Here is a 25095-nt window from a genome sequence, read left to right as displayed (position 1 = left end):
TCAAGCTGGTTTTAGAAAAGGCAGAGGAACCAGAGATCAAATTCCCAACATCCGCTGGATCATCAAAAAAGCAAGAGAGTTCCAGAAAAACATCTATTTGTGCTTTATTGACTATGCCAAAGCCTTTGACTGTGTGGATCACAATCAACTGTGGAAAATTCTGAAAGAGATGGGAATATCAGACCACCTGACCTGCCTCTTGAGAAATCTGTATGCAGGTCAGGAAGCAACAGTTAGAACTGGACATGGAACAACAGACTGGTTCCAAATAGGAAAAGGAGTATGTCAAGGCTGTATATTGTCACCCTACTTATTTAACTTATATGCAGAGTACATCATGAGAAACGCTCTGCTGGAGGAAGCCCAAGCTGGAATCAAGATTGCCGGGAGAAATATCAATAACCTCAGATATGCAGATGACACCACCCTTATGGTAGAAAGTGAAGAACTAAAGAGCCTCTTAATGAAAGTGAAAGAGGAGAGTGAAAAAGTTGGCTTACAGCTCAACATTCAGAAAATGAAGATCATGGCATCCGGTCCCACCACTTCATGGGAAATAGATGGGGAAACAGTGGAAACAGTGTCAGACTTTATTTTTCCGGGCTCCAAAATCACTGCAGATGGTGACTGCAGCCATGAAATTAAAAGATGCTTACTCCTTGGAAGGAAAGTTATGATCAACCTAGATAGCATATTCAAAAGCAGAGACATTACTTTGCCAACAAAGATCCGTCTAGTCAAGGCTATGGTTTTTCCAGTGGTCATGTATGGATGTGAGAGTTGGACTGTGAAGAAGGCTGAGTGCCGAAGAATTGATGGTTTTGAACTGTGGTGTTGGAGAAGACTCTTGAGAGTCCCTTGGACTGCAAGGAGATCCAACCAGTCCATCCTAAAGGAGATCAGTCCTGGATGTTCATTGGAAGGACTGATGTTGAAACTGAAACTCCAATACTTTGGCCACCTGATGGGAAGAACTGACTCATTGGAAAAGACCCTGATGCTGGGAGTGATTGGGGGCAGGAGGAGAAGGGGACAACAGAGGATGAGATGGCTGGATGGCATCACTGACTCAATGGACATGGGTTTGGGTAAACTCCGGGAGTTGATGCTGGACAGGGAAGCCTGGCCTGCTGTAGTCAATGGGGTCGCAAAGAGTCAGACACGACTGAGCGACTGAACTGAACAACTGCAAAACATACATCTTTCTCAAACGTACATGGAGCAGCTGCCAAGATGGGTCACGTTCAGGCCATAAGTTGTGGGCCCATCTTGTTGTCAAGTACCTGGTGGGTGAGTGTGGAAGGGAAATGGGAGACTTGCCAAGGATCATACCAAGCTCAGCTGCCAGGGACATGTTTTTGGAAAAGAATAAGAGTAGGAGTGATGGATGGATGGGTGAGTTAATGGATGGATGAGTGGATGGATGGAGGGGTGGATAATGGATGCATGGAGGGGTGGATGGATGGATGGATGGAGGGGTGGATGGATGGATGGATGGAGGGGTGGATGGATGGAGGGGTGGATGGATGGATGGATGGAGGGGTGGATGGATGGAGGGGTGGATAATGGATGCATGGAGGGGTGGATGGATGGATGGATGGAGGGGTGGATGGATGGAGGGGTGGATAATGGATGCATGGAGGGGTGGATGGATGGATGGATGGAGGGGTGGATAATGGATGCATGGAGGGGTGGATGGATGGATGGATGGAGGGGTGGATGGATGGAGGGGTGGATAATGGATGCATGGAGGGGTGGATGGATGGATGGATGGAGGGGTGGATGGATGGATGGATGGAGGGGTGGATGGATGGAGGGGTGGATGGATGGATGGATGGAGGGGTGGATGGATGGAGGGGTGGATAATGGATGCATGGAGGGGTGGATGGATGGATGGATGGAGGGGTGGATGGATGGAGGGGTGGATAATGGATGCATGGAGGGGTGGATGGATGGATGGATGGAGGGGTGGATAATGGATGCATGGAGGGGTGGATGGATGGATGGATGGAGGGGTGGATGGATGGAGGGGTGGATAATGGATGCATGGAGGGGTGGATGGATGGATGGATGGAGGGGTGGATGGATGGATGGATGGAGGGGTGGATGGATGGAGGGGTGGATGGATGGATGGATGGAGGGGTGGATGGATGGATGGATGGATGGAGGGGTGGATGGATGGAGGGGTGGATAATGGATGCATGGAGGGGTGGATGGATGGATGGATGGAGGGGTGGATGGATGGAGGGGTGGATAATGGATGCATGGAGGGGTGGATGGATGGACGCATGGAGGGGTGGATGGATGGAGGGGTGGAGGGGTGGATGGATGGAGGGGTGGATGGATGGAGGGGTGGATAATGGATGCATGGAGGGGTGGATGGATGGATGGATGGATGGAGGGGTGGATGGATGGAGGGGTGGATGGATGGATGGATGGAGGGGTGGATGGATGGAGGGGTGGAGGGGTGGATGGATGGAGGGGTGGATAATGGATGCATGGAGGGGTGGATGGATGGATGGATGGAGGGGTGGATGGATGGATGGATGGAGGGGTGGATGGATGGAGGGGTGGATAATGGATGCATGGAGGGGTGGATGGATGGAGGGGTGGATGGATGGAGGGGTGGATGGATGGATGGATGGAGGGGTGGATGGATGGATGGATGGAGGGGTGGATGGATGGATGGATGGAGGGGTGGATGGATGGAGGGTGGATAATGGATGCATGGAGGGGTGGATGGATGGATGGATGGAAGGGTGGATGGATGGAGGGGCGGATGGATGGATGGATGGAGGGGTGGATGGATGGAGGGGTGGATGGATGGATGGATGGAGGGGTGGATGGATGGATGGATGGAGGGGTGGATGGATGGAGGGGTAGATAATGGATGCATGGAGGGGTGGATGGATGGATGGATGGAGGGGTGGATGGATGGAGGGGTGGATGGATGGATGGATGGAGGGGTGGATGGATGGATGGATGGAGGGGTGGATGGATGGGTGGATGGAGGGGTGGATAATGGATGCATGGAGGGGTGGATGGATAGATGGATGGAGGGGTGGATGGATGGAGGGGTGGATGGATGGACGCATGGAGGGGTGAATGGATGGAGGGGTGGATGGATGGGTGAGTGGATGAGTCAGCAGAACACACCAAGGGGGCTATTTGCTGCCACATTTCCTTTTAGGTTTTTTTTGGACTGCATGCCTTGTGGGATCTTAGTTCTCCAACCAGGGATTGAACCCGTGCCCCTGAAATAGAAGCACAAAGCCCCAACCTCCGGATCGCCAAGGAAGTCTCTGCTTATAGTTCAAAGGGCCTGCCTATGGTTGCTCAGTGGTCCCACTTAGCATCCTTCTCACTAAACAGCAGCAACGTGGCGGCTGAGCTGACCGAGTCCATGGACGTCCTGCTCCTGCCTTCTCCCAGGTCACCCGCCCACCTCTGTCCCTCTGCACGCAGAGGCCAGTCTGCACGCAGATGGTCGTTAAAGCTCGTTTCCACCTCCACACCTTTAAATTATGAATGGAGCCCAGAGAGCTTTTATTCCAGTCACACAGCCATTTAGAGAGTTTAAAGAGCAGGCCTCGTCCTCTATTTAAAATTCCTTATAAATGAAGGCTGGACACGGTTCATTTCGAGATGTTATATCTCTCCGGGGATTTCAAGGCTGCGTTTCCTGTGCTCACGTTCCCTGATTCTAATACAAGTAATTGATGCAATGGTGAGTTGCTTTGGTTTCTGTCTGGCCGTGTCTTAATTTGCGTTGATTTTCCTGTTCACGGGCTGCTGTAACGTCTGGCTCTGTATTTCTGGCTTCGCTTTACAATGTCGATTCAGGCTTTAATTAGGACCCCTGTTGGTGAACTGGCCCAAGCCTGCCCAGAAAGATTTGGGAAAAAACAAAGGAAGCTTTCCAAAGAGCAAGACCATTTTATTGCTTATTAATGAGTCCCTGCCAAACGGAGACAGAGGCTGGGAGGGGGGAGGCGACCTGGAGGTCAGTGCGTCGGGCTGCGTGGGGTGTCGGCAGGTATTTTTTTGTGCAGGGGGAGGTGCGGCCAGGGCTTTCCAAAGACTTGGAAATAAAGGAGATGAGGCTGTTGCTGAGAGTTAAGCTATGAACTTTAACTCTCAGCGGGAAAGGAATTGAACCCTAAAAGCACCCGCTTAAGCGATTATGTGGAAAACGGACTAACGTGCTTTTTCCGATCAAATGACCTGGGTCTCTCTCTTCAAGTTTTGTTCATTTTGCTGGGGCAGCACCATCACTCCAAGGCAGTCTGCTTGGGGCTGGAGTGACCCCTCGAAGCCCCGTCCTAACAGAACCTACAATCCAGGGAGGAACTCAGAGTTCCTTTTTTAAAAATAAATATTCACTTACTTATTTATGTGGCTGCTCTGGGTCTTAGTTGCAGCATGGGGCCAAGATGTTCTCGTTCTGGCACGTGGGATCTAGTGAATCCTTGTGGGAGCTTCCCTGGTGGCGCTTGTGGTAAAGAATCCGCCTGCCAATGCAGGGACACAGGTTCGATCCCTGGGTCAGGAAGATCCCCTGGAGGAGGAAATGGCAACCCACTCCAGTGTTCTTTCCTGGAGAATCCCATGGACAGAAGAGCCTGGCGGGCTACAGTCCATGGGGTCACAAAGAGTCAGACAGGACTGAGTGGGGAATGAAAAAATGTGGGGTCTAGTCTCCTGATCAGAGATGGAACCCCAGCACCCTGCATGGAAGCTCAGAGCCTTAGCCCCTGCACCACCAGGGAAGTCCCGCAGAGCGACATCCTTCCAGAGGAATGTGCTGTAGTGTTTCCAAGAGGATGGTATGAGCGTATTCAAGGAGAGACCACTCTCAGCACAGGTGGTAGGTAAAACCAGGCAGGCAGAGTGGCATCCACCCAGGACAAGTGTTTTGGGCACTGCCTGGGTGTATCAGTCAGTCGGGGCTGCTGTAGCAAATGCAACCGAATGGGCGGCTTAAACAACAGACATTTATTTCCCACGGTTCCAGAAGCCGGGAAGTCCAAGGCCCAGGTGCCGGCCGGGTCAGGCTCTGGGGAGGCCCCTCTTCCGGGCTGGCAGACGGCCGCCTCCTGACTGTGTCTTCACTCAGAGCAGAGGAAGAACTCTTCCTTATCTTGTGCACTTGGTCGCTCAGTCACGTCCAACTCTTTGCAACCCTGTGGACTGTAGCCCACCAGGCTCCTCTGTCCATGGGATTCTCCAGGCAAGAATACTGGAGTGGTTGCCTTTTCCTTCTCCAGGGGATCTTCCCAACCCAGGATCGAACCTGGGTCTCCCTCACCGCAGGCAGATTCTTTACCAGCTGAGCCACAAGGGAAGCCCCCTCATGACCTCACCTAAAGGGAATTACCTCTACAAGGCCCCGCCTCCAGATACAATGACTCTGGGGGAAGGGCTTCCACATGCCTGTTTTTGGAGGACACAAACATTTGGTGCGAGCACCTGGCAAGAAGTATGGTGGTCACTGCCGCCCTGGGGCATTCCAGACGCCATGGCAAAGGCCAGCTCACAATGGGGAAGAGTCCCCTAAGTTTCCCAACTGTTTCCTGTTTAGTTGCTAAGTTGTGTCGTACTCTGTGGCTCCATGGACTGTAGCCCACCAGGGCTGTCCATGGGGATTCTCCACGCAAGAATACTGGAGTGGGTTGCCATTTCCTTCTCCAGGGGATCTTCCCGACCCAGGGATTGAACCCATGTCTCCTGCATTGGCAGGCGGGTTCTCTACCACTAAGCCGCCTGGGTAGCCTAGGTTTAGTGACCAAGGACCCTTGCTGTGGCCCACATGAGCTCTCTGTGCTCCTTAGCTCCACACCCCTCAAGGGAACTCTGGACTGTGGTTTCCCGTGTTCAGGGAGAAGACACACCGATCCTGCTGACACTGGTTCCTCTGTCTGCCCTTGGACGTCGGCTGGGAAATGGGCATCCGGGGGTCGCTCACGTAGGGGGTGTGACTGTGAGTTGGGCTGGCAGGGTGAGTAGCAGCGGGCATGAGTCTCAGACCAGTGCCTGGTGTCTGAGTGATTTTAGGGCCGTCCCTTCTGTGGACCAGCCCAGCTGCTGGGCTCCTTCTGGGTGGAAAGGGACGTGGGAAGAACGTGGAATTTGGGGTGTGGACAGGCCTGGGTGCAAATTCTAGCTCTGTCCTTTCCCAGGTGTAGGGATCTCCAGTCTTTTTTTTTTTTTTTTAATTTAAAAAATTTATTCATTTTTAATTGGAGGATAATTGCTTTACAATGTTGTGTTGGTTTCTGCCAAATGTCAACATGAATCAGCCATCGTTTATGCATATGCCCTCCCTCTGGAGCCTCCCTCCCACATCCAACCCTGTTTATTATTTTTCTTTTTAATGTTTATTTTTATTTATGTGTTTATTTGACTATGCTGGGTCTTGGTTGCATTGTGGGATCTTGGTTCCCTGACCGGGGATCGAACCCCCTGCACTCTGAGTGCAGAGTCTTAGAAGCCTTTGTTCCTCATTTTATCCAATCAGGACCACCAGGGAGTTCTGGGTCCACAGTCTTTGATATGAAACAGGGATTAGACAGAGCAAGACACATCTGTGTTCATGCCAGCTGCATAGTCTTGGGAAAGTTACTTAGGCTCTCTGCTTTACCCTCCTTATCTGTAAAATGGAATTCTGGTGATTTGAAATGATGCATGTAATATGATTAGGGTAGTAGCCACTTGATAAATGGTAGCTATGTGTTTTGTGGTTTCTTTGCCATGTGTGATCTTACTTCCCCGACCAGGGACTGAACGCGAGCCCCCTGCATTGGAAGCTTGGAGTCTTAACCACTGGGCCACCAGGGAAGTCCCAATGGAGGCTCTTTCTCGTATCATAAGACAAACATACATCAAGTCAGTGGATTATTTATTTTTTAAAATTGGGCTTCCCTGGTGGCTCAGACGATAAAGAATCTTCCTGCAATGCAGGAGATCTGGGCTTGATTCCTGGGTGGGGAAGACCCCCTGGAGAAGGGAATAACTGGCTACCCACTCCACTATTCTTGCCTGGAAAATTCCATGGACAGAGGAGCCTGGTGGGTTATGGTCCATGGGGTTGCACAGAGTCGAATGCGACTGAGAGACGAACGCTGGTTGAAGAGCCGGACACGACTTAGCGCGCGCACGCACACACACACACACACACACACACACACACACACACGGAACCTAAAATATGGCACAAACGGCCCTATCTGAAAAAACAGCAACAGACTCAGACGTAGAGAACAGGCTGGATATTTACACTCTAGTCTCAGCTTACATGTCACAGTTTTGAGGAGCACTTGCTGGAATTACCCACCTCCGAGTCGGAACCACGTGCAGCCTAGGGGCAGTGACCGACCTTCTGCTGTTACACGCTGTTCTGCAGGGCCCTCTCCCGGGTCATCGCCGTGTGACAGTGGGACTCCCGCAGCCCCAGCACAGAAGGGGCGCCGCTGCGGCTCATGAACCCGACTCTGGAGAGGCCCCGTCTTTGGTTTGGCCTTCTGGGCCATTTAAGCCAATGTTTCAGGCTCCGGGTTACAGTGGGTGGTCAGCCCCTTGCCCTTCTGGGATTAGATCACTGTAGCTTGAGACTCAGGGGGAAGAAAGAACTATTCCTCTCTCTCTGAGTCAGAAAATTCCAGGTTTGGGGGGCTTCGCCGGTGGCTCAGTGGTAAAGAATCCACCTGCCAATTCAGGAGACACGGGTTTGATCCCTGGTCCAGGAAGATCCCACATGCCGCGGAGCAACTCACCCCATGTGCCCCAACCACTGAGCATGAGCTCTCCAGCCCGGGAGCAAAATTACTGAAGCTCATGCCCCCTAGACCCGTGGGCAGGTGGCGATGCTCTGAGAGAAGCTGGTGTCGGGAGTCTGTGCTCCACAAGAGAAGCCACTCCATGAGAAGCCCTCCCACCACAGCTAGAGAAAAAGCTGGTCCTGCAATGAAGACCCAGCAGTGCCCAAAGTAAATAAATAAAATATATATAAAGAGAATACTATATCTGAACAAAATATATTAAGAAAAAGAATTTGGAAAAAAAGGAAAAGAGAAGAAGATTCCAGGTTTGGGTTCTGAATTGCCATGCTTGGGTCATGGGTCGTGGGTCCGACTGTTAGGGAGGGGTCTGTGCTGCTCTGCTGGGCCCAGGTCTGGGTGGGTGGGTGTGGGGGCAGGGAGCAGGTGTCCACGACCCCAGGGAACCCCCGTTAGCAAGTGCCTAGGTGCCGTCAGACCAGGGTCTGCATTTAGGCGCGAGGCAGCTTCCCAAGCCCAGAAGTCAAAGTCAAGATCATCCTTCTGGGGAATAAGAGCCTCTGTGGCAAGGGCTTCCCTGGTGGCTCAGTGTGAAGAACCTGCCCACCAGCTCAGGAGATGCGGGTTCGATCCCTGGGTCGGGAAGATCCCCTGGAGAAGGGAGTGGCAACCCACTCCAGTGTTCTTGCCTGGAGAAGTCCATGGATGGTGGAGCTGGGTGTCCTTGAGGTCCCAGAGAGTGGTACACGACCGAGCGGCTCTCACTGGCTTTTGTGACCGTGGTAGGCTCTGAAAGTTAGGTCGGAAGCCAGGAGGGTGGGAAGCGAGTCCGGGTGTGCAGGCTGAGCTCCAGCCGAGGGAGGTGTCTGCGGTGGAGGGGAGGCAGAGGCGGGGCTGAGAGGTGCCCCGGGACCCCGTCCTGTTGGGTGAACTTTGAGGATCTGTAGTGTGCCGTGTGTGTTGCCAGGAGCCGCGGTAACCAAGCCCCGCAAACCGAGTGGCCTAAAACACCGGAAATGCCTTGTCTCGCGGTTCAGGAGGCTGGACGCTGGGGTGAAGGAGCTGGCGGGGCCTCGCCCCCTGAAGATCCAGAGGATGCCCCTCCTCGCCTCCCCGCCTCCCGGCGGCCGCGGGCGTCCCGAGCAGGTGGCGGCCCAGCCACGACCCGCGGGCAGGTGGCGATGCTCTGAGAGAAGCTGGTGCCTGGGAACCGCTGGGAGCCCAGCGATCAAGGGAGGGCAGGGAGGCAACTTCCAACCACAAGGGATGGAAGGTCAGGAGGGAGGTGCTGGCTGGGTGTGAAGGCAGAGCCGGGGCCCCAGGCCCCCCGGGGGCACAGGGCCGCCATACCCGGCACACAGACCCCATGGTGTGGGAGCCCCTGCCCTCATTCCGTCAGGTGGAGACATCGCTCGCCTGCTTGAAGAGCGTGGCCGCAGGCCCAGGCCAGTGCTTCCAGACGGCGTGGCTGGGGCCTCGCGGGCACGTCTGTGCCCCCGGCGGCTGCTGTCCCTTCTTTGCTGTGTGCCCCCATGAAACGTGGTGTCCGGGAATCCCCCCATCTTCCGGGGCTGAGGCCTGGTCTGTCTAGCAAGACTCACCGTGTTCACGAAAGCAGAGAGGGCGGGGACATCGCCCACTCTGCACGCACCAGGTGCTGCCCACTGTGTGCCAGGCTGGGGGCCCAAGGGGGAGGGCCGCTGTCCCGCCATCTCTGCCCGGGTGCTGACCTGCTGAGTCATAGGCCGTCCCCAAGTCAGCGGCTCACAACAGCCACCTGATCGTGGCTCGTGATGCCGGGGGTCAGACGCTCAAGCATCTCTTGAGTGGGCAGTTCTTTTTCGCCTTGTGTTGACTGAGGCCACCCTGGGGAGATTCAGCGGGCAGACGGCTGGGCTGGGAGGTCCAGGCGGCCTCGCTCAAACGAGTGGTGTTTAGACACCAATGACCTCAGCTGGGGTCGTGGACTGCAGCAGCTATGACGGCCCGTCCATCCAGGCAGTCTCGGGGTACTTAATTTCTCAAATGGCAGACAACATTTTCATCACCTAATCAGTACAGAACTTGGTTTTACGTGTGTTTCATCTCATTTAATATATGCGTCAAAGTCACTCAGTCGTATCTGACTCTTTTTGACCCCATGGACTGTAGCCCACCAGGCTTCTCTGTCCATGGGATTCTCCAGGCAAGAATACTGGAGTGGGTTACCATGCCTTCCTTCAGGGGTTCTTCCCAACCCAGGGATCGAACCCAGGTCTCGGGTACTGCAGGCAGATTCTTTACTATCTGAGCCGCCAGGGGGCTTCCTTGGTGGCTCAGCTTCCATGGTTACTCAGATGGTGAAGAATCTGCCTGCAGTGTAGGAGACCCAGGTTTGATCCCTGGGTCAGGAAGATCCCCTGATAAAGGGCAGGGCAACCCACTCCAGTATTCTTGCCTGGAGAATTCCATGGACAGAGGAGCCTGACTCTTTCTTCATAGAGGCTATAGTCCATGAGATGCCAAAGAGTCAGATATGATTGGGTGACTTATTTTATATATATATATGTATATTTGATTCATCGACATTGAACTGAAGGTCAACAGCACCATACTTACTGCTGAATGAAGCTTGTCTGACACATGTATTTTCTCCATAAGGCCCATCACAGCCTTCTCAAGCTTAGACACGCTGGCCAGACCTTGAGTATCGTGCTTGGGATTGTTTTAAGCAGTAAAATCATCAACATAAAGAAAACAGTTGCAAAAACCATGGCACTGAATTGCCTGTGACAAGGAGAACACTTGCTTGGCGTGTGAGAGCCATGAGTATTGATTTTAGGGTTACAGGTACTTTGAGTAGGCGAATTCAAAATATACAATCTACAGATAAAGGGGATATGTAGTCCATTCAATATGTTGGATTAAATCTATTTGAATTAGCTATGTGACCTTGGATTAATCGCGTTATCTCTGTGGGCTTCATTTCCTTTTTCGGGGAGGTCACGTTGCAAGGCTTGTAGAGTCTTAGTTCCCAAACCAGGGATGGAACCCATGTTGCTTGCAATGGAAGTAAGGAAGCTTAACCACTGGGCCACCAGGAAAAGACCAGTGGGCTTCATTTTCTTTGTTGTTGTTCAACTGTTAAGTCGTGTCCCACTCTCTGTGACCCCATGGACTGCAGCACACCAGGCTCCTTTGTCCTCTGCTGTCTCCTGGAGCTTGCTCAAATTCATGTCCATTGAGTTGCTGATGCCATCCAACCATCTCTCTTTCCCAGCATGAGGGTCTTTTCCAAGGGGTCAGCTTTTTACATCAGGTGGCCAAAGTATTGGAGTTTCAGCTTCAGCATCAGTCCTTCCAATGAATACCCAGGACTGATCTCCTTTAGGATGGACTGGTTGGATCCCCTTGCAGTCCAAGGGACTCTCAAGAGTCTTCTCCAACACCACAGTTCGAAAGCATCAGTTCTTCAGAGCTCAGCTTTCTTTATAGTCCAACTCTCACATCCATACATGACCACTGGAAAAACCATAGCTTTGACTAAATGGACCTTTGTTGGCAAAGTGATGTCTCTGCTTTTTAATACGCTCTGTAGGTTTGTCGTTTTCTTACCTGCCCCACATCTGATATCTGGGCGCTCCTCTCCAGCACCGGGGCCCTGGGAACTGAGTGGGAGGTGACTGCTGTGGCTCTCTGTGTCTGGACACCCCCATCACTCTCCTCTCCCCCAGGTTTGTGGATTTCCACGCGGCGGCCTCCACCTGCTCGCCCTCCCGGGCGGCCCTGCTCACTGGCCGGCTGGGCCTCCGCAACGGGGTCACTCACAACTTCGCAGTCACGTCCGTGGGGGGCCTTCCACTCAACGAGACCACCTTGGCCGAAGTGCTGCGGGGGGCTGGCTACGTCACGGGGATGATTGGTAAGATGGCCTCCGCCTCCTGGACCCCCGTGCCCTGCGCTCACTGTGGGGGCTGCTTCCTGCACGTCTGCAGAGCCTTCTCTTCTGCTTGAGTCTGCTCATGTGTTTGTTTCTTGCCGTGGAAGCTAGAAATGCGTTCAGCTCTCAGTATCAATAGCTGAAAAGACCTAACGGTAGACTGGGGCTTCCCGGGTGGTGCCAGTGGTAAAACCGCCCCCGTCAGTGCAGGAGACCCAGGAGATGCAGGTTGATCCCTGGTCGGGAGGAGGAGAGGGGAACCCGTTCCAGTGTTCTTGCCTGGAGAATCGCATGCACAGAGGAGCCTGGTGGGCCATAGGCCACGGGGTTGCAAAGAGTTGGACACGAGGTAGCGGCTGAGCCAACAGTGAACTAAACCAGGTACAGAGCTAGTGCCTCTCGCCCCTCTCAGCAGCGGCCAGGACGACCCAGCATCCCAGGGGCATCCTCAGCCCACCTGCGCTTTTTTTAATTGGAGGACAATTGCTTTACAATGCTGTGGCGGTCTCTACTGTACATGGGCTCGAGTCAGTCACAATTACACATATACCCCTTCCCTCTTGAGCCTCCCCGCCCCCTCATCCCGCCCCTCGAGGTCATCACAGCACCCAGGGGAGCTCCTGAGCTGCACAGTGGCTTCCCACTGGCTCTCTGTTACACGCGGTCGGGTATGTGTCCATTCTGGCTTCTCAGTGGTTCCTCGCCTCCTTCTCCTCCTCTGTCCACCAGTCTGCTCTCCACCTCGGTGTCTCCATTTCTTCTCTCTAAATAGGAACCTCGAGCCTGTCTTACAGAGTGAAGTCAGAAAAATAAATGTCCTTTGTTAACGCCTGTGCTTTTTCTCCTAACTCTCCAAGAGCGGGTCCCTCAGGATTCCCACCGCCCTCCCCGCCTCCGCACAGTGATGTGGCAACGAGGGTCCCGTGGGGATGTCATTGGGGCCTGCAGGAAGCAGGCGTTTCTGTGTGTCTGCTCGACCCCCGCTCTGGGTCAAGGAGCCTGACATATGCTTCAGACCATCAGACTAGAGTGGGGGTCTTCATTGTCTGTGAGGATGAGCCCCCGTCCGCAGGAGGCGGGACCGTTAAGGTCCCAACCTGCTCTCCTTTCAGCCCCTTGTCTCCAAGCCTGGAGGCACAGTTCCCGATGAGGCTCTCAGTGTGGGCTGAGCATCCTCGTGAGCCGGTCCTTGCATCCGCGGGACTCCCAGCCGGGGGAGGGGCTCTGGTCCCTGGGCTCTCTGACCCTAAGAGGGGGTTGGGGGTGGGTGGGTTCTTCTCAAGCTGGATTGGATCTCACTTGCCCCTCCCTCTTCAAGCCTTTCAACCCCAAGAAGGCAACTGATCACAGATCAACTATTCACCCCTCACCATACCTTCTTTTATTTTTTTCTGGGACAAAATACCAAAGCATATCTCTTTGTTGAGACTGTGACTTTACCAGAAGCACACTTACAGGGGAAATTAAAAGCCTGCTGAAGGAATATGGAGTCCACTGACACCACTCTCTCCTTGCTTATAATCTTTTTACTTTCTTTTTTTTTTAATGTATTTGGCTGTATTGGGTCTTAGTTGCAGCATGCAAGATCTTTAGTTGTGGCATGCAGACTCTTAACTGTGGCCTGTGAGGTCTTAGTTCCCTGACCAGGGATCGACCTGGAGCCCCCTGCACTGGGAGCTTGGAGTCTTAGCCACTGGGCCACCAGGGAAGCCCATTTGCTTCTAACCTTGATCTGTGTTAATGGGTTTTTCCCTAGGTGTGTACCTACCACTCGGTCCTACTTTTCTGCCTTTCCTATTATTTCACATTTCCTGGTGGTATAATTTTACATATTTATTATCATTTTAGAAAGAATTTTAAAATTGTACTATATTTTTATATTTCCACATCATACTGAATCTAAGTAGTCCATCTAATGTTTAATTCACTTCCCTTAATTTCTTATTGCATATTTTTCCCCAAACGTATAGACCAGTTGCAAGAAGGGCCTCCTCCAGCCCCCGCCCCCCCACTCCTCCCCCCCCGCCCCCCCACTCCCCCCGCCCATACACTTTGTGCAGATGGAGCAGGTCTTTATTTGGGCTGCATGCATTCGTCTAAAGAAGATGGGTCGGAAGCGTGTCATGGAGGCCACGTGAGAGCAAGTACTGGCCAGACTCCTGCGGTTGCCTGTTCATTTCCGCCCTTCATGCTGCTTCACACTCTGCCGTTTCGGCCACCGCACCACACCTTCGCTTCGCCCCCTCACCGCCTGGGTTCCTCAGAGCAGGGCGGGCAGGGCAGCGCGTCCCGGGCTTGCCACGCGTCCCCCGTGAGCCTGCTCACAGGGCGGGGAGCCGCCATGCAGTGCGGCTGAGTTTCGCAATCTGCCGGCCACAGGGCCGCGGGGGGCAGTCCCTGGCCCCTCGCTCAGCCCCTGCAGGCGGCTGCTGCTGGCCAGAGGGGGAGACGATGACACCAGGTGCGAGCAGCAGCTCTGGGGCCACGTGGGTGGTGCGCCTGCTCCCCGGTCCCTGGCAAGGTCCCCAGCGCCAGGGGGCAGAGCGGCCTGTGATGGGGGGGTGCCGTGGGCTCTCCACCCTCACTGCGGGCAGAAGCTCAGCCTTCTCACTCCTCTGGGCTCCTGGTAACCTGTCTTCCCCTTCCCTGGGCATCTCCTGTGAGTCCTGAGTCATCCTGGCTCACTCTCTGTCTCCCTGGGGACCCCTTCTCCACCCCCGAGAGCCAGGCTGGGCGTTGGCACAGCGTGTACAGCCTCTCTGCATGCCCTCAGGGCAGGGCATGGACACCTGAGCGTGTGCTCAGCGCCCCGGTGGGGTGGGCCCTCAGGGACTCCTCTGAGAGCCTCTCTCTCTTGTCTTCCTGCAGGAAAGTGGCATCTTGGGCACCATGGCTCTCACCACCCCAACTTCCGTGGTAAGGATTCCCCGGGGGACTGGTTACCTGGGAAACAGAGGTGTCTGTGTGAAGAGAGTCATCCTGGGCGGCCTCTCTCCTGAGTCAGGACACCCTCGCTCACAGGGTTGCTTGGGGGGGTCTGGGGTACCCGGGGCTGCCTCTCCTCTCACATGCCTCTCGCCTGGCCCCTGTCCTGGCCCCCCTCTTGTCTCCCCTCGGGGCCCTCTCATCGCAAGGCCATCAGCATTTTCCTTGACCCAGTTCTCCCGTGTCGGGGAATACTGGCCCCCGCGAGGTCCCGTGTGGTACGAGGTCAAATTGTCTGAGGGCTTTGCTGAAGCAGGGACTGGGGGGGTTGGGTAGGGAAGGGGTGGGATGAGTGGAGGGGTCTCAGAAAAAAGTCAACACAGGGTTTTCAGGTCTCACTTTGACCCTCACGTCCTCCCCCGTCCCAGGTCCAATCCTGCCAGCCCTCGGCATCCAGCTGAGATGCCAGCTATTTTGAGAAGCATTTTGAGCTTCCCGTCTCAACCCCAGCCCCCCCACCCCCAGCATCCTGGGGTGCCTTCCTCCTCTGATCTCTCTTGCTGGCTTCCTGGGAAGCCAGCTCTTCAAGCTAAATCTCTATTTCTTATCTCCCCTTCAGATGGGAAGTTTCTTGAGGGCAGAATGTCTTCTTTTATCCCTCAAAGTGTTGTGAGGTAGTAGATTTGCCCCAGATATTTCCTGCTGTGTCCAGGACAGCACTGGGCATGGTAGGCGTCCAGGAATTCTCCCCGCTTCCTTCCCTTTCGGGTTAACTCTAATCACAAGATGTTTTGCAAATCTAGTCTTGCGGCCGGGAGCCAGCAACGTGTTTTCCTTGCATACTTACCAAGGGATATTCATCAAATCCTCTTTTAATTACACACTCATAACACTGCAGAATTAAATCACGGAAAATTAAATTTCTGTCCTGGGTGTAAGAATGCAGGCCCCCGGTCTAATCGGTGCTTCTGTTCCAGGCTTTGACTACTACTTTGGGGTCCCGTACAGCCACGACATGGGCTGCACTGACACGCCTGGCTACAACCACCCCCCTTGCCCGGCGTGTCCCCGGGGCGATAGACCATCCAGGTAATTCTGGCCAAGGTGTTGGCTCTGGGCATCAGAGCAAGGGGAAGTGGTCCATCCGGACCCGGGGGTGTGGTCCACCTGGAGGAGATGAGAGAGGCCAAGGAGGACCGGTAACCGCAGCAAAGAAAGGTCGCGTACCTTTAGTGCAAATTTTAAATGCATTATGTGCATGGCGGGCAAGAACGCTTTCTGCGGAGATGAGGGGACAGCACTTTTTTGGTTGGATTTTTCCAGTTTCCTCTGACTGTTGAGCTCAGAGAGGGGAGGGGGTGCTACCAGGTCTCACAGGATGGCCTCCCTCCTCCTGTCCTGGACCACGCACCTGTCCCACCAGGGGACATGAGGAGGGAGACGGAGGAAAATTCCGCAGGGCTCCTGGCGCGCCCCACCCCCGCCAGCAACAAGCCGGTGTCCCAGCGTTGGAATGCCACGCAGGCACTCAACAGGATGCTTTCAGAACGTATTCAGTGAAATGGGGAAGTGCTCACAATAGAATAGTAAGTGAAAAAAGCAGGAAACAAATCATCAACACGGATCTGAACTACGTCTGTATTTACACCTCTAATAGCCCCAAAGGAAATACGCCAGAATGGCAACCACGGTTCATTCACTCCGGTTGTGCCATTAAGAAGTTTTCATTTTTTTTTCCTCTCTCATATTTTTCCAATACTCTGTAATGAGCACGCAATACGTTTCCTATCAGAAAAAGGCGATATACCGTAACCAGGTGATAAAGCCGGGTGCTCTGCTTGTTCAGAGCGTGCTCTGCGGTTATTTGCGAGGTTTGCAGGTGTCTGAGCCGCTTGGGGCAAGTGAGTCTCAGGTGGCTTATTAATAACGCAGTAGTTAGTGTAATAATGGCCATTTATTGAGACACTGTTACATTCTAAGCTCCCTGCGCGCTGATCTGTGGTCTGTGTGACCATGGACCGAGGCACGTGTTTCTCCTGATTGTCCAGGGAATGGCGCTAACGTGGTGGCCCAGGTCACGGTGGAGCCATGACGGGGAGCTGGAGAGTCCACCTGGGCCTCTCTGAGTCGGGAGGGCGGGGCCCATGGGAAAGCCGAGGCTGCTGATTGGCTTTGGGCCTCTCTGAGTTGGGAGGGCAGGGCCCATGGGGAAAGTCGAGGCTGCTGATTGGCTTTGGGACTCTGCTTGAGTGTCTCAGGTTGTTTAGACCTCAGTTTCTCTCCCAGCAAAACAGGAATAATAACATCCTAGCTCAAAAAGTCGTTGGGAGCCTCATACAGCGACCAGGCTTGCCCAAGAAGTGCACACTTCTGCTTGAAGGGAGTGGACAGAGGTATTATATCGGTTTTACACTCTGAGGAAGTGGGAGGCTGGAAAAACCATCTGAGCCAGGCTGCTCGGTGTTTTGTGTTTATGGGCATCGCCGCATCAGGGCGTTTTGTCCAACTCCATGACTACCCGGGTCGTGGGAATGAGTGTTCCACCATCTGTGGTTTCCACACAGGAACCTTGAGCGGGACTGCTACTCTGACCTGGCCCTTCCTCTGTACGAAAACCTCAACATCGTGGAGCAGCCCGTGAACTTGAGCGCCCTTGCACAGAAGTACGCCGAGAAGGCTACCCAGTTCATCCAGCAGGCGAGGTGAGGAGCCCTGCATCCACCCCCATGTCTCCTGTGCCCAGGGGGGCTCAGAGCCGTGGCAGAGTCCCATTGCCCAACAGAGATGCACGTGTGTCTCCTGGAAGAGATGCTCCTTGGAAAAGACCCTGACAGTCAGAAAGACTGAGGGCAGGAGGAGAAGAGGGCAACAGAGGATGAGACGGTTGGATGGCATCACTGACTCAGTGGACATGAGTTTGAGCAATCTCCAAGAGTTGGTGAAGGACAGGGGAAGCCTGGCGTGCTGCAGTCCATGGGGTCACAAAGAGTTGGACACAACTGAGCGACTGAACAACAACAAATAAAGCTGGAAAACAGCCTGTCCTGGGGTCTCCTGGGTTACCTGACCAGGCCTGGGTTACCAGGGCCGTAGGTGCGGGTCCCTTCCCAGGGTCCCGCTCAGATCACGCCCTCGTCAGTGTCACGTGTCCTCACTGTGGCGCGTCACCCCTCAAGGCCAGGGCCCATTTACTGCCTTCTATGCATTCAGAGCGTTTGTTGGGCTCATTAGTTGGCAGGGCACGTTCGCTGCTGTCACAAACTTGCCCCCCACTTATTGGCTGAAACAACAGCAGTTTATTCTCCTATAGATCTGGAGACCAGACGTCTGAAATGCGTCTTATGGGGGCTCAAGTCCAGGTGTCGGCAGGACTGTTTCATTCTTAAGTCTCCAGGGAAAATCGTTTCTTTTTCTTTTATTAAAAAATATTCATTTATTTTTTTTGGCTGTGCCGGGCTTAGCTGCAGAACGTGGGATCTAGCTCCCTGACCAGGGATTGAACCTGGGCCCCCTGCATTGGGAGGGTGGAATGTTAGCCCCTGGACCACCTAGGAAGTCCCGAGAATCATTTCTCGTGTCTCCCAGCTTCTGGCAGCTGTTGACATTTCTTGGCTCTGGTTGCATCGTTCTGTCTGTTTTTTTTGGCCACACCAGGGGGCTTGGAGGATCTTAGTTCCCCCACTAGGGATGGAACCCAGACCCTGGGCAGTGGAAGTGTGGCGTGCTGACCACTGGGCCAGCAGGGAATTCCTGGCCCCTTCCTTCTGGTCTCTGTTTCTATGGTCTTCTTCCCCTCTCCTCTTCTGTGGTCAAGGACCCCCCCGCTGCCTCCATCTTAGGAGGACATTTGTGATTATGTTTAGGGTCTACTGGGCTTCTCTGGTGGCTTAGACAGTAAAAAATCTGCCTGCAATGAAGAGACCTGGGTTTGATCTCCGCTTTGACAAGATCCCCTGGAGAAGAGAAAGGCTGCCCACTCCAGTACTCTTGCCTGGAGAATCCCCATGGACAGAGGAGCCTGGCGGGCCACAGTCCATAGAGTTGCAAACAGTCAGACATGACTGAAGTGACTAACACTTTCACACTTAGGGTCTACTAAGACAGTCCAAGAAAAGCCTCTGATCTCAAGACCCTTAGCTTCATTGCATCTACAAAGTGCCCTTGGTTGTACAAAGTAACAGAGGTTCTAGGACTTAGACCCTGGATATCTTTGGGGGCCGGTATTCAATGGGTCTGTTTCGCTTGATCACACCAGCTGCTTGGGACCCAGATTTTGAGAGCAGCACCTTAGGGTTTAGAGGTGCGTCTTCCGAGTTTTTCAGGCCTTTCTGAAAAACATTGTTCCCTGGTCTGCTTGTTTTTGTATTTTTCAGACAGTTGGTATGAAGAGGGAAAAGCCCCTTCTCCCACCCGGGCGCTGGGTTGGTTTCACGGTGCCCTGGGGCGGGCGGCCAGTCCGTGGCTGGTGGGGCTCGTCCCCCGCTGCACTTGCAGGGGGGCCTCGGTGCTCCTGGGGGGGTTCGGGGAAGTGGCGCTGGCTGAGGGCTGACGGATGCCCTGAAGAGGGCGCGGTGCTGTTCAAACCAGTTAACTGACCAGTTGAAACACAAGCACATCAGCAAACAAACTCTTTGTGGCAGGAAAGAGGCGAAGCATTTGTGAGTTTATGAAATCACTATTGAGTGAGAAGTCACATGAATCCTGTTGGCTTTTAACTTGGAGGATAATCCTCAGGCACCTGGTCTCTGTAGGACTCGACCTGCCAGGTCGCCTGTGGCTTCTGAAGAGTCAGCACACACGAGGCCCCATCTGCGTTCCTTTCTCCTCCGTGACCCCAACCCACCTGGACTTGTTTGTCAAAACCACTGGCGGGGGGGGGGCGGTCACTGGACTGTGGCTTGCTGCCTGCGCTCAGCAAGGGCCTCACCCCAGGACTTTGAACGTTTTTCCTTGGGTCTTTACTTGAATTTAGATTCCTGACCTAGCAGGAATGCTGAAGGCTGATTCTTTCTTCTTGTTGTTTTTAAATGAAAGCATCGTTAATGTACAGTGTTGTGTTAATTTTTACTGTGTAGCAAAGTGACCCCGTTATACATCCCTTTTTATACTCTTTTCCATTCTAGTTTATCACACGATGTGGACTACAGGTCCCTATCATCATATGGAACTTACAGTCAGAGCTAATCGGTAGCACCTTCTTGTTATGATGATTTGTATCTGCTAATACCCAAAGCCCAGGCCCCCTCCTGCACCCCAGCCCCACCAGCCTTGGCCACAGCACGTCTGATGTCTGTTCTCTGTGGACCCGTCTCTGTTTCTTAGATAAGCTCCTGTGGGTCATACTTTAGATTCCACATGGAATTGATGTTCTTTGTTGTTCAGAAGCTACGTCACGTCTAACTCTTTGGGACCCCCGCGGAATGTAGCCCGCCAGGCTCCTCTGTCCATGGGATTCTCCAGGCAAGAGTACTGGAGTGGGTTGCCATTTCCTTCTCTGGGAAATCTTAAAAGGCTCCCATTTATTCAGTGCTTACTCTGGGCAGTGAATAGTCACAGCTCTGCCCGGGAGGCTTGGCACTCCCCACTGAGCTGACGACCGAGGTTAAGTGAACGGCCCAGGGTCATCCGTACACCTCTAGAAACTTTTCGTCTTCCCAAACTGAAACCCTGTCCCCATTACACACCAGCCCCCCGTCTTCCCTTCCCCGCAGCCCCCGACAGCCACCATCCTGCTTCCTGTCTGTCTGAAGCCGACCGCTCCGGGTGCCTCCTGTGAGTGGAACCTGGCCACGCTTGTCCTTGGGCGATGGCTCATTTCACACAGCATAATGTCTGCAAGGCTCATCCCTTGCGTGTGAGACACTGCATTCTTTTATTTCATTTTCATGAGTCGAAATAGCCACACATGGTGTGGCTATGCATTGGACAGCGAAACTATAGAAATGTAGCAAGGAAGTTGCTGATTTTTTTTAATTTATTTTTTTCAGAGCATAATTGCTTTACAATATTGTATCCGTTTCTTCTGTACAGCAAAGTGAATCGGCTATACCTACACATATATCCTCTCCTTTTGGGATTTCCTTCCCGTGTAGGTCACCGCAGAATGTCAAGTAGAGTTCCCTGGGCTATACAGCAGGTTCTTGTTAGTTGTCTTTTTTTTTTTTTTAAGTATTTATCTCTTGTTAATCACTTAATTGTGTCCGACTCTTTGCGACCCCATGAACTATAGCTTGCCAGGCTCCTCTGTCCATGGAATTATCCAGGCAAGAATATTGGAGTAGGTTGCTATTTCTTTCTCCAGGGGATCTTCCCAACCCAGGGATCGAACCCATTTCTCTTATGTCTCCTGCATTGACAGGTGGGTTCTTTACCTCTAGGGCCACCTGGGAAGTCATCTGTTTTATACATAGCGTGAGAAAGAAACTGTTGATTAAAGTGGGGAGAGGAGGTCCACATCCAGCATGTCTGTTCTTGAGAGAGCTGAGTCCACCCAGTCCCAACTGGGGGCCCCAGGAGTGGGGATGCGGGGGTCTCCAGGTTTGAGGCAGAGCTGCGCCTGATGGGACTCAGAGAACGTGACGTGGTGGGGGGTGTGACCCGAGGTGAGCCGGGAAAGCTCAGGCCTGTTTGAAAGTTAAGTGCCAGGTTCAGTTCAGTTCAGTTGTTCAGTCGTGTCCGAGTCTTCGCGACGCCATGAACCGCGGCACGCCAGGCCTCCCTGTCCATCACCAACTCTCAGAGTTTACTGAAACTCATGTCCATCGCGTCAGTGATGCCATCCAACTGTCTCATCCTCTGTCATCCCCTTCTCTTCCCACCTTCAATCTTTCCCAGCATCAGGGTCTTTCCCAGTGAGTCAGTTCTTTGCATCAGATGGCCAAAATATTGGAGTTTCAGCTTTAGCATCAGTCCTTCCAACGAACACCCAGGACTGATCTTCAGAATGGACTGGTTGGATCTCCTTGCAGTCCAAGGGACTCTCAGGAGTCTTCTCCAACACCACAGTTCAAAAGCATCAATTCTTCGGTGCTCAGCCTCCTTTATGGTCTGACAGAACACCCAGGCCTCTGTCCCTCTGACAAGCTGCCTGAGGCCTCCCCGCCCCTCGCCGTATCCTCTGAAAGCCCATCCCTCCACAGGCATGGACTGTGGGAGGGGCTCCCCGAGGGTCCCTGCTGCTGCCCTTGACCCTGCCCCCCCCAGGAATGCACGTGAGGGTGGGCAGGAAGCAGAGACCCCGAGAATCCTGCAGGATCAGCAGAGGGGCGGCCAGACACCAGGCCTCCAGCAGGACCGTGGTCTGGATGTTCCTGGCTGTGTCCTTGGAATTCCCTGTGGTCACCTTGACTCATCCGTTCACCCCCGAGAAAGCCCCGAGGCTAGGAATGGACACGGTGGCCCGGATGCCCTGACAGAGCAGATAAAGCCTGAAAGCATGTGTGTGTTGGGCATTCTCATGAGCAGCTCAGGGCCGGGTCTGAGTCTGAACCCGGATGCGGTCGCCTACGAACCTCAGGTCTGTCTCTCAGTCGCCCTAAGCCCCTGACACTTGACCTGAAAAAGGGAACTTGGGCGTTCTCACGAGGGTGAGTCAGTTTTGCAATAAGTGTTAAAGGGCGGTTAGGATGCTGACAGTGACTCGCAGACTTTAACCCGCTAACCCGGTCACTTGCACGTTGTCTTTGTAGGCTGTAGACAGATGTGCGCTTCCTGGGCCGCGGGGGTTCCAGGGTCTCCGCTGGGCCCCGGGGCCCTTCTGGGGGCTCATGGTCCGGCTCTCTCGTTTCAGCACCAGCGGGAGACCCTTCCTGCTGTACGTGGGCCTGGCCCACATGCATGTGCCCCTGGCCGGGACGCCGCCATCAGCAGGACCCAGGGGTCAAAGGCTGTACAGCGCAGGCCTGCGGGAGATGGACCACCTCGTGGGCCGGATCAAGGACACAGTTGACCTCGTGGGGAAAAACAACACGTTCCTCTGGTTTACAGGTGAATAGAAAACCACAGCCAGCCTCCCTCGGGTCTAATGGGTAACCCTGTGCGCGCCCCCAGAGGAGCAGCGTCTCAGCGAGTGACCCTCTGCGCCGCGGCAGAGGGCTTGCCCTGAGCGTGGGGCCCCGCTGGTGTTCACGGGCCTGTGTGTGTGGGTCCCCGAGGCCACACCCACGGACAGGCTTGCACGGAGAGCTCGGCTCCCCTGTGGCCCCTTGGGTGCTGGTCAGCGTCACCTGGGTACTGCTCCTAATTGTTAACAAGTGACTTTGACGTCATGAGCCTGTGTCCCCCCGGGCAGTCCTTGGAACCCCGCTTCACCGCCCTCCCCAGCCCAGAAGTTACCACCGGGCACAGCTCATATCTCCTGGCTGATCAGAGCTGCATGGTGGGCTGTTTCAAGGACCCACTCAGGAACAGTGGGTCAGGGGTCCCTGTCTGGTGCGAGGGTTGTTTGAACCTCTGTGTTGGGAAAGTTCCCTTAGCCCCTCTGAGCCCCTCTGTCCTCCGTGGCAGGGTCGAGCTACCAGTCGAGCCTCTTCCACCGCAGGTTGGAGGGTCAGGAGGTGACGTGTGGGAGGCACTGGGTCATCACAGGTGCTCAGGAGGGAGTTTCTGGGGACTTCCCTGGTGGCCCAGTGGTCAGGACTGCACACTCCCAATGTAGGGGCACAGGTTTGATCCCTGGTCAGGGAACTAAGACCCCACAGGCTGTGTGGCCAAAACAGAAACAGCAAACAGTTGCTGAGTTGAAGACGCTGGTTAGGGGGCTGCTGAGTCCATAGCCAGAGGCCAGAGCTCCAGGGTGGTGCGAGCTCGGGCAGGGACAGCCCACGTCTCTGCGGGCCGTGGGAGGCAGACACCCTCCCCCCAAAGGGTGGCCCCCCCAAGGGTGGCGGTCACACTTGTTTTCACAAGTCCTTTTCTCCAGTCGGTGCCAGGACAGGGGTGTGGGGCCACAGCGGGCAGTGTCCTGCAGCCCATTGACTCGGTGTTGCCTTTCTTGGTTTCTAGGGGACAATGGCCCGTGGGCTCAGAAGTGTGAGCTGGCCGGGAGTGTGGGGCCCTTCACCGGATCGTGGCAGGCTCGTCGAGGTATGGTCTCCGCTGGGGGTGGGGACGGGAGACACAGCCTCTGGGAGGACCGATTTCTCTCCCAGCCTTGGGGCATCTTTGTGACACAGGAATAGATTACTCACAGCCACCAGCTCCCAGAAAAGAAACAGTTGGGGCGGAGACAGTTGGTGTGCGTTCGGTCATCCCTTCCTTTCCTCCAGGGTGTCAGCCCTGCCCCCAGAGGCCAGGCTGAGGACCGTCCAGCAAACACGCTTGCCTTTGCCTTCGTCCTGGCGACCTTGCTCTTTATCCTTGCTTTCTTTTCTTTTCTTTTTTTTTTTTTGCTTTCTTTTTTTTTTTTTTTGCTTTCTTTTCTTTCCTTGTTTATAGTAATCCCTTCATCCATCCAACCATTACTTCACCAAGAAATGGTTAGTGCACAATTATGCCAGGCTTCCGTATGTATCGTCTCTAAACCTTCATGAGAGGCAGGTAGTAATAACTCCATTTACAGCTGAAGAAAGAGGCTCAGAGAGGCTAAGAAACTTGCCTGGAGTCACACAACTGGGGAGGACAGAGCCAGGCTTGCTACCAAGTTGAGGATGCTGATACGCACTGCCTGTCTTTATTTACCATCCTTCACTCTCAGCTCAGCACCCATCTGCTCCGGGATGGTCTCCCCAGAGGGACCTCACCCTCTGAAAGGACCTCACCCTCTGAAAGGCAGTCCTGCGGGGGATAATTCGACAGTACGGATGAAAGGCTTAAACAACGTGCATGACTGCTGGTGCTTTAATTCCTCCTTAAAGAATTTGTTTTCAAGAAATAGTTAGCCAAGTGCGCAACAATGTATGTAAAAGAACGCTCTTTGCTGTAGATTAAAAACAACAAACAAACACGTAACCCAAGTGTCCAGCAAGACAGGAGCGCTCCAAGAAATTACGGTGCATGCCTCTAAGGAAACATGCAGAACCTCTGACAATGGTGCCTATGACTCACCTGGAAACAGTTACACAAAACAGTTTCTAGTGAATAATTCAGGTCACAGAACCACATGTAAAGTATGATCTTATTGTATCATACTAAGTATACGTGGTCTCAGAAAAGCCTTGACAGGGCAACAAAAGTGAGCCAGTGGTCACCTCTGAGTGGTGGAGGAGGGGTTTCTAAAAAATCGTTTTATGTGTTTGCTTATATTTGTCTGTGCTGGGTCTCCGCTGAGCAGGCTTTCTCTAGCTGCAGTGCGTGACCTTCTCACAACTGGCATCTCTTGTTGCAGAGCGTGGGCTCCAAGTCACGAGGGCTCCAGAGCACAGGCTGGGTAGTTGGGGCGCATGGGCTCCGTTGCTCCAAGGCCTGTGGGATCTTCCCGGACCAGGGATCGAACCCATGTCTCCTGCATTGGCAGGCAGATTCTTTACCACCGAGCCA

At 53.8% G+C, this 25095-nt stretch overlaps 1 protein-coding gene across 12 annotated transcripts in view; it reads left to right on the top strand.

The window, feature by feature from the left end:
- The window catches only part of ARSG (arylsulfatase G), a 105249-nt gene that overhangs the window by 58194 nt on the left and 21960 nt on the right, over positions 1-25095 (top strand). For 11 of the 12 annotated variants that reach the window (XM_027519175.1, XM_027519176.1, XM_027519174.1 and 8 more), the window contains exons 3-8: positions 11489-11676; positions 14563-14610; positions 15597-15708; positions 17184-17321; positions 22409-22605; positions 23623-23703. In XM_027519175.1, the coding sequence (XP_027374976.1) occupies positions 11489-11676; positions 14563-14610; positions 15597-15708; positions 17184-17321; positions 22409-22605; positions 23623-23703 (764 nt within the window). Of the gene's footprint in view, positions 1-3158; positions 3728-11488; positions 11677-14562; positions 14611-15596; positions 15709-17183; positions 17322-22408; positions 22606-23622; positions 23704-25095 lie in introns of those variants that run through there. The other variant, XM_027519177.1, reaches the window with a different exon arrangement.

This window comes from Bos indicus x Bos taurus, chromosome 19 (genome assembly GCF_003369695.1).
Source record: "Bos indicus x Bos taurus breed Angus x Brahman F1 hybrid chromosome 19, Bos_hybrid_MaternalHap_v2.0, whole genome shotgun sequence".
In the NCBI taxonomy this organism is placed as follows: Eukaryota; Metazoa; Chordata; class Mammalia; order Artiodactyla; family Bovidae; genus Bos; species Bos indicus x Bos taurus.
Note: the sequence above shows the minus strand (reverse complement) of the source record. Positions and strands in the feature narration are given on the sequence as shown.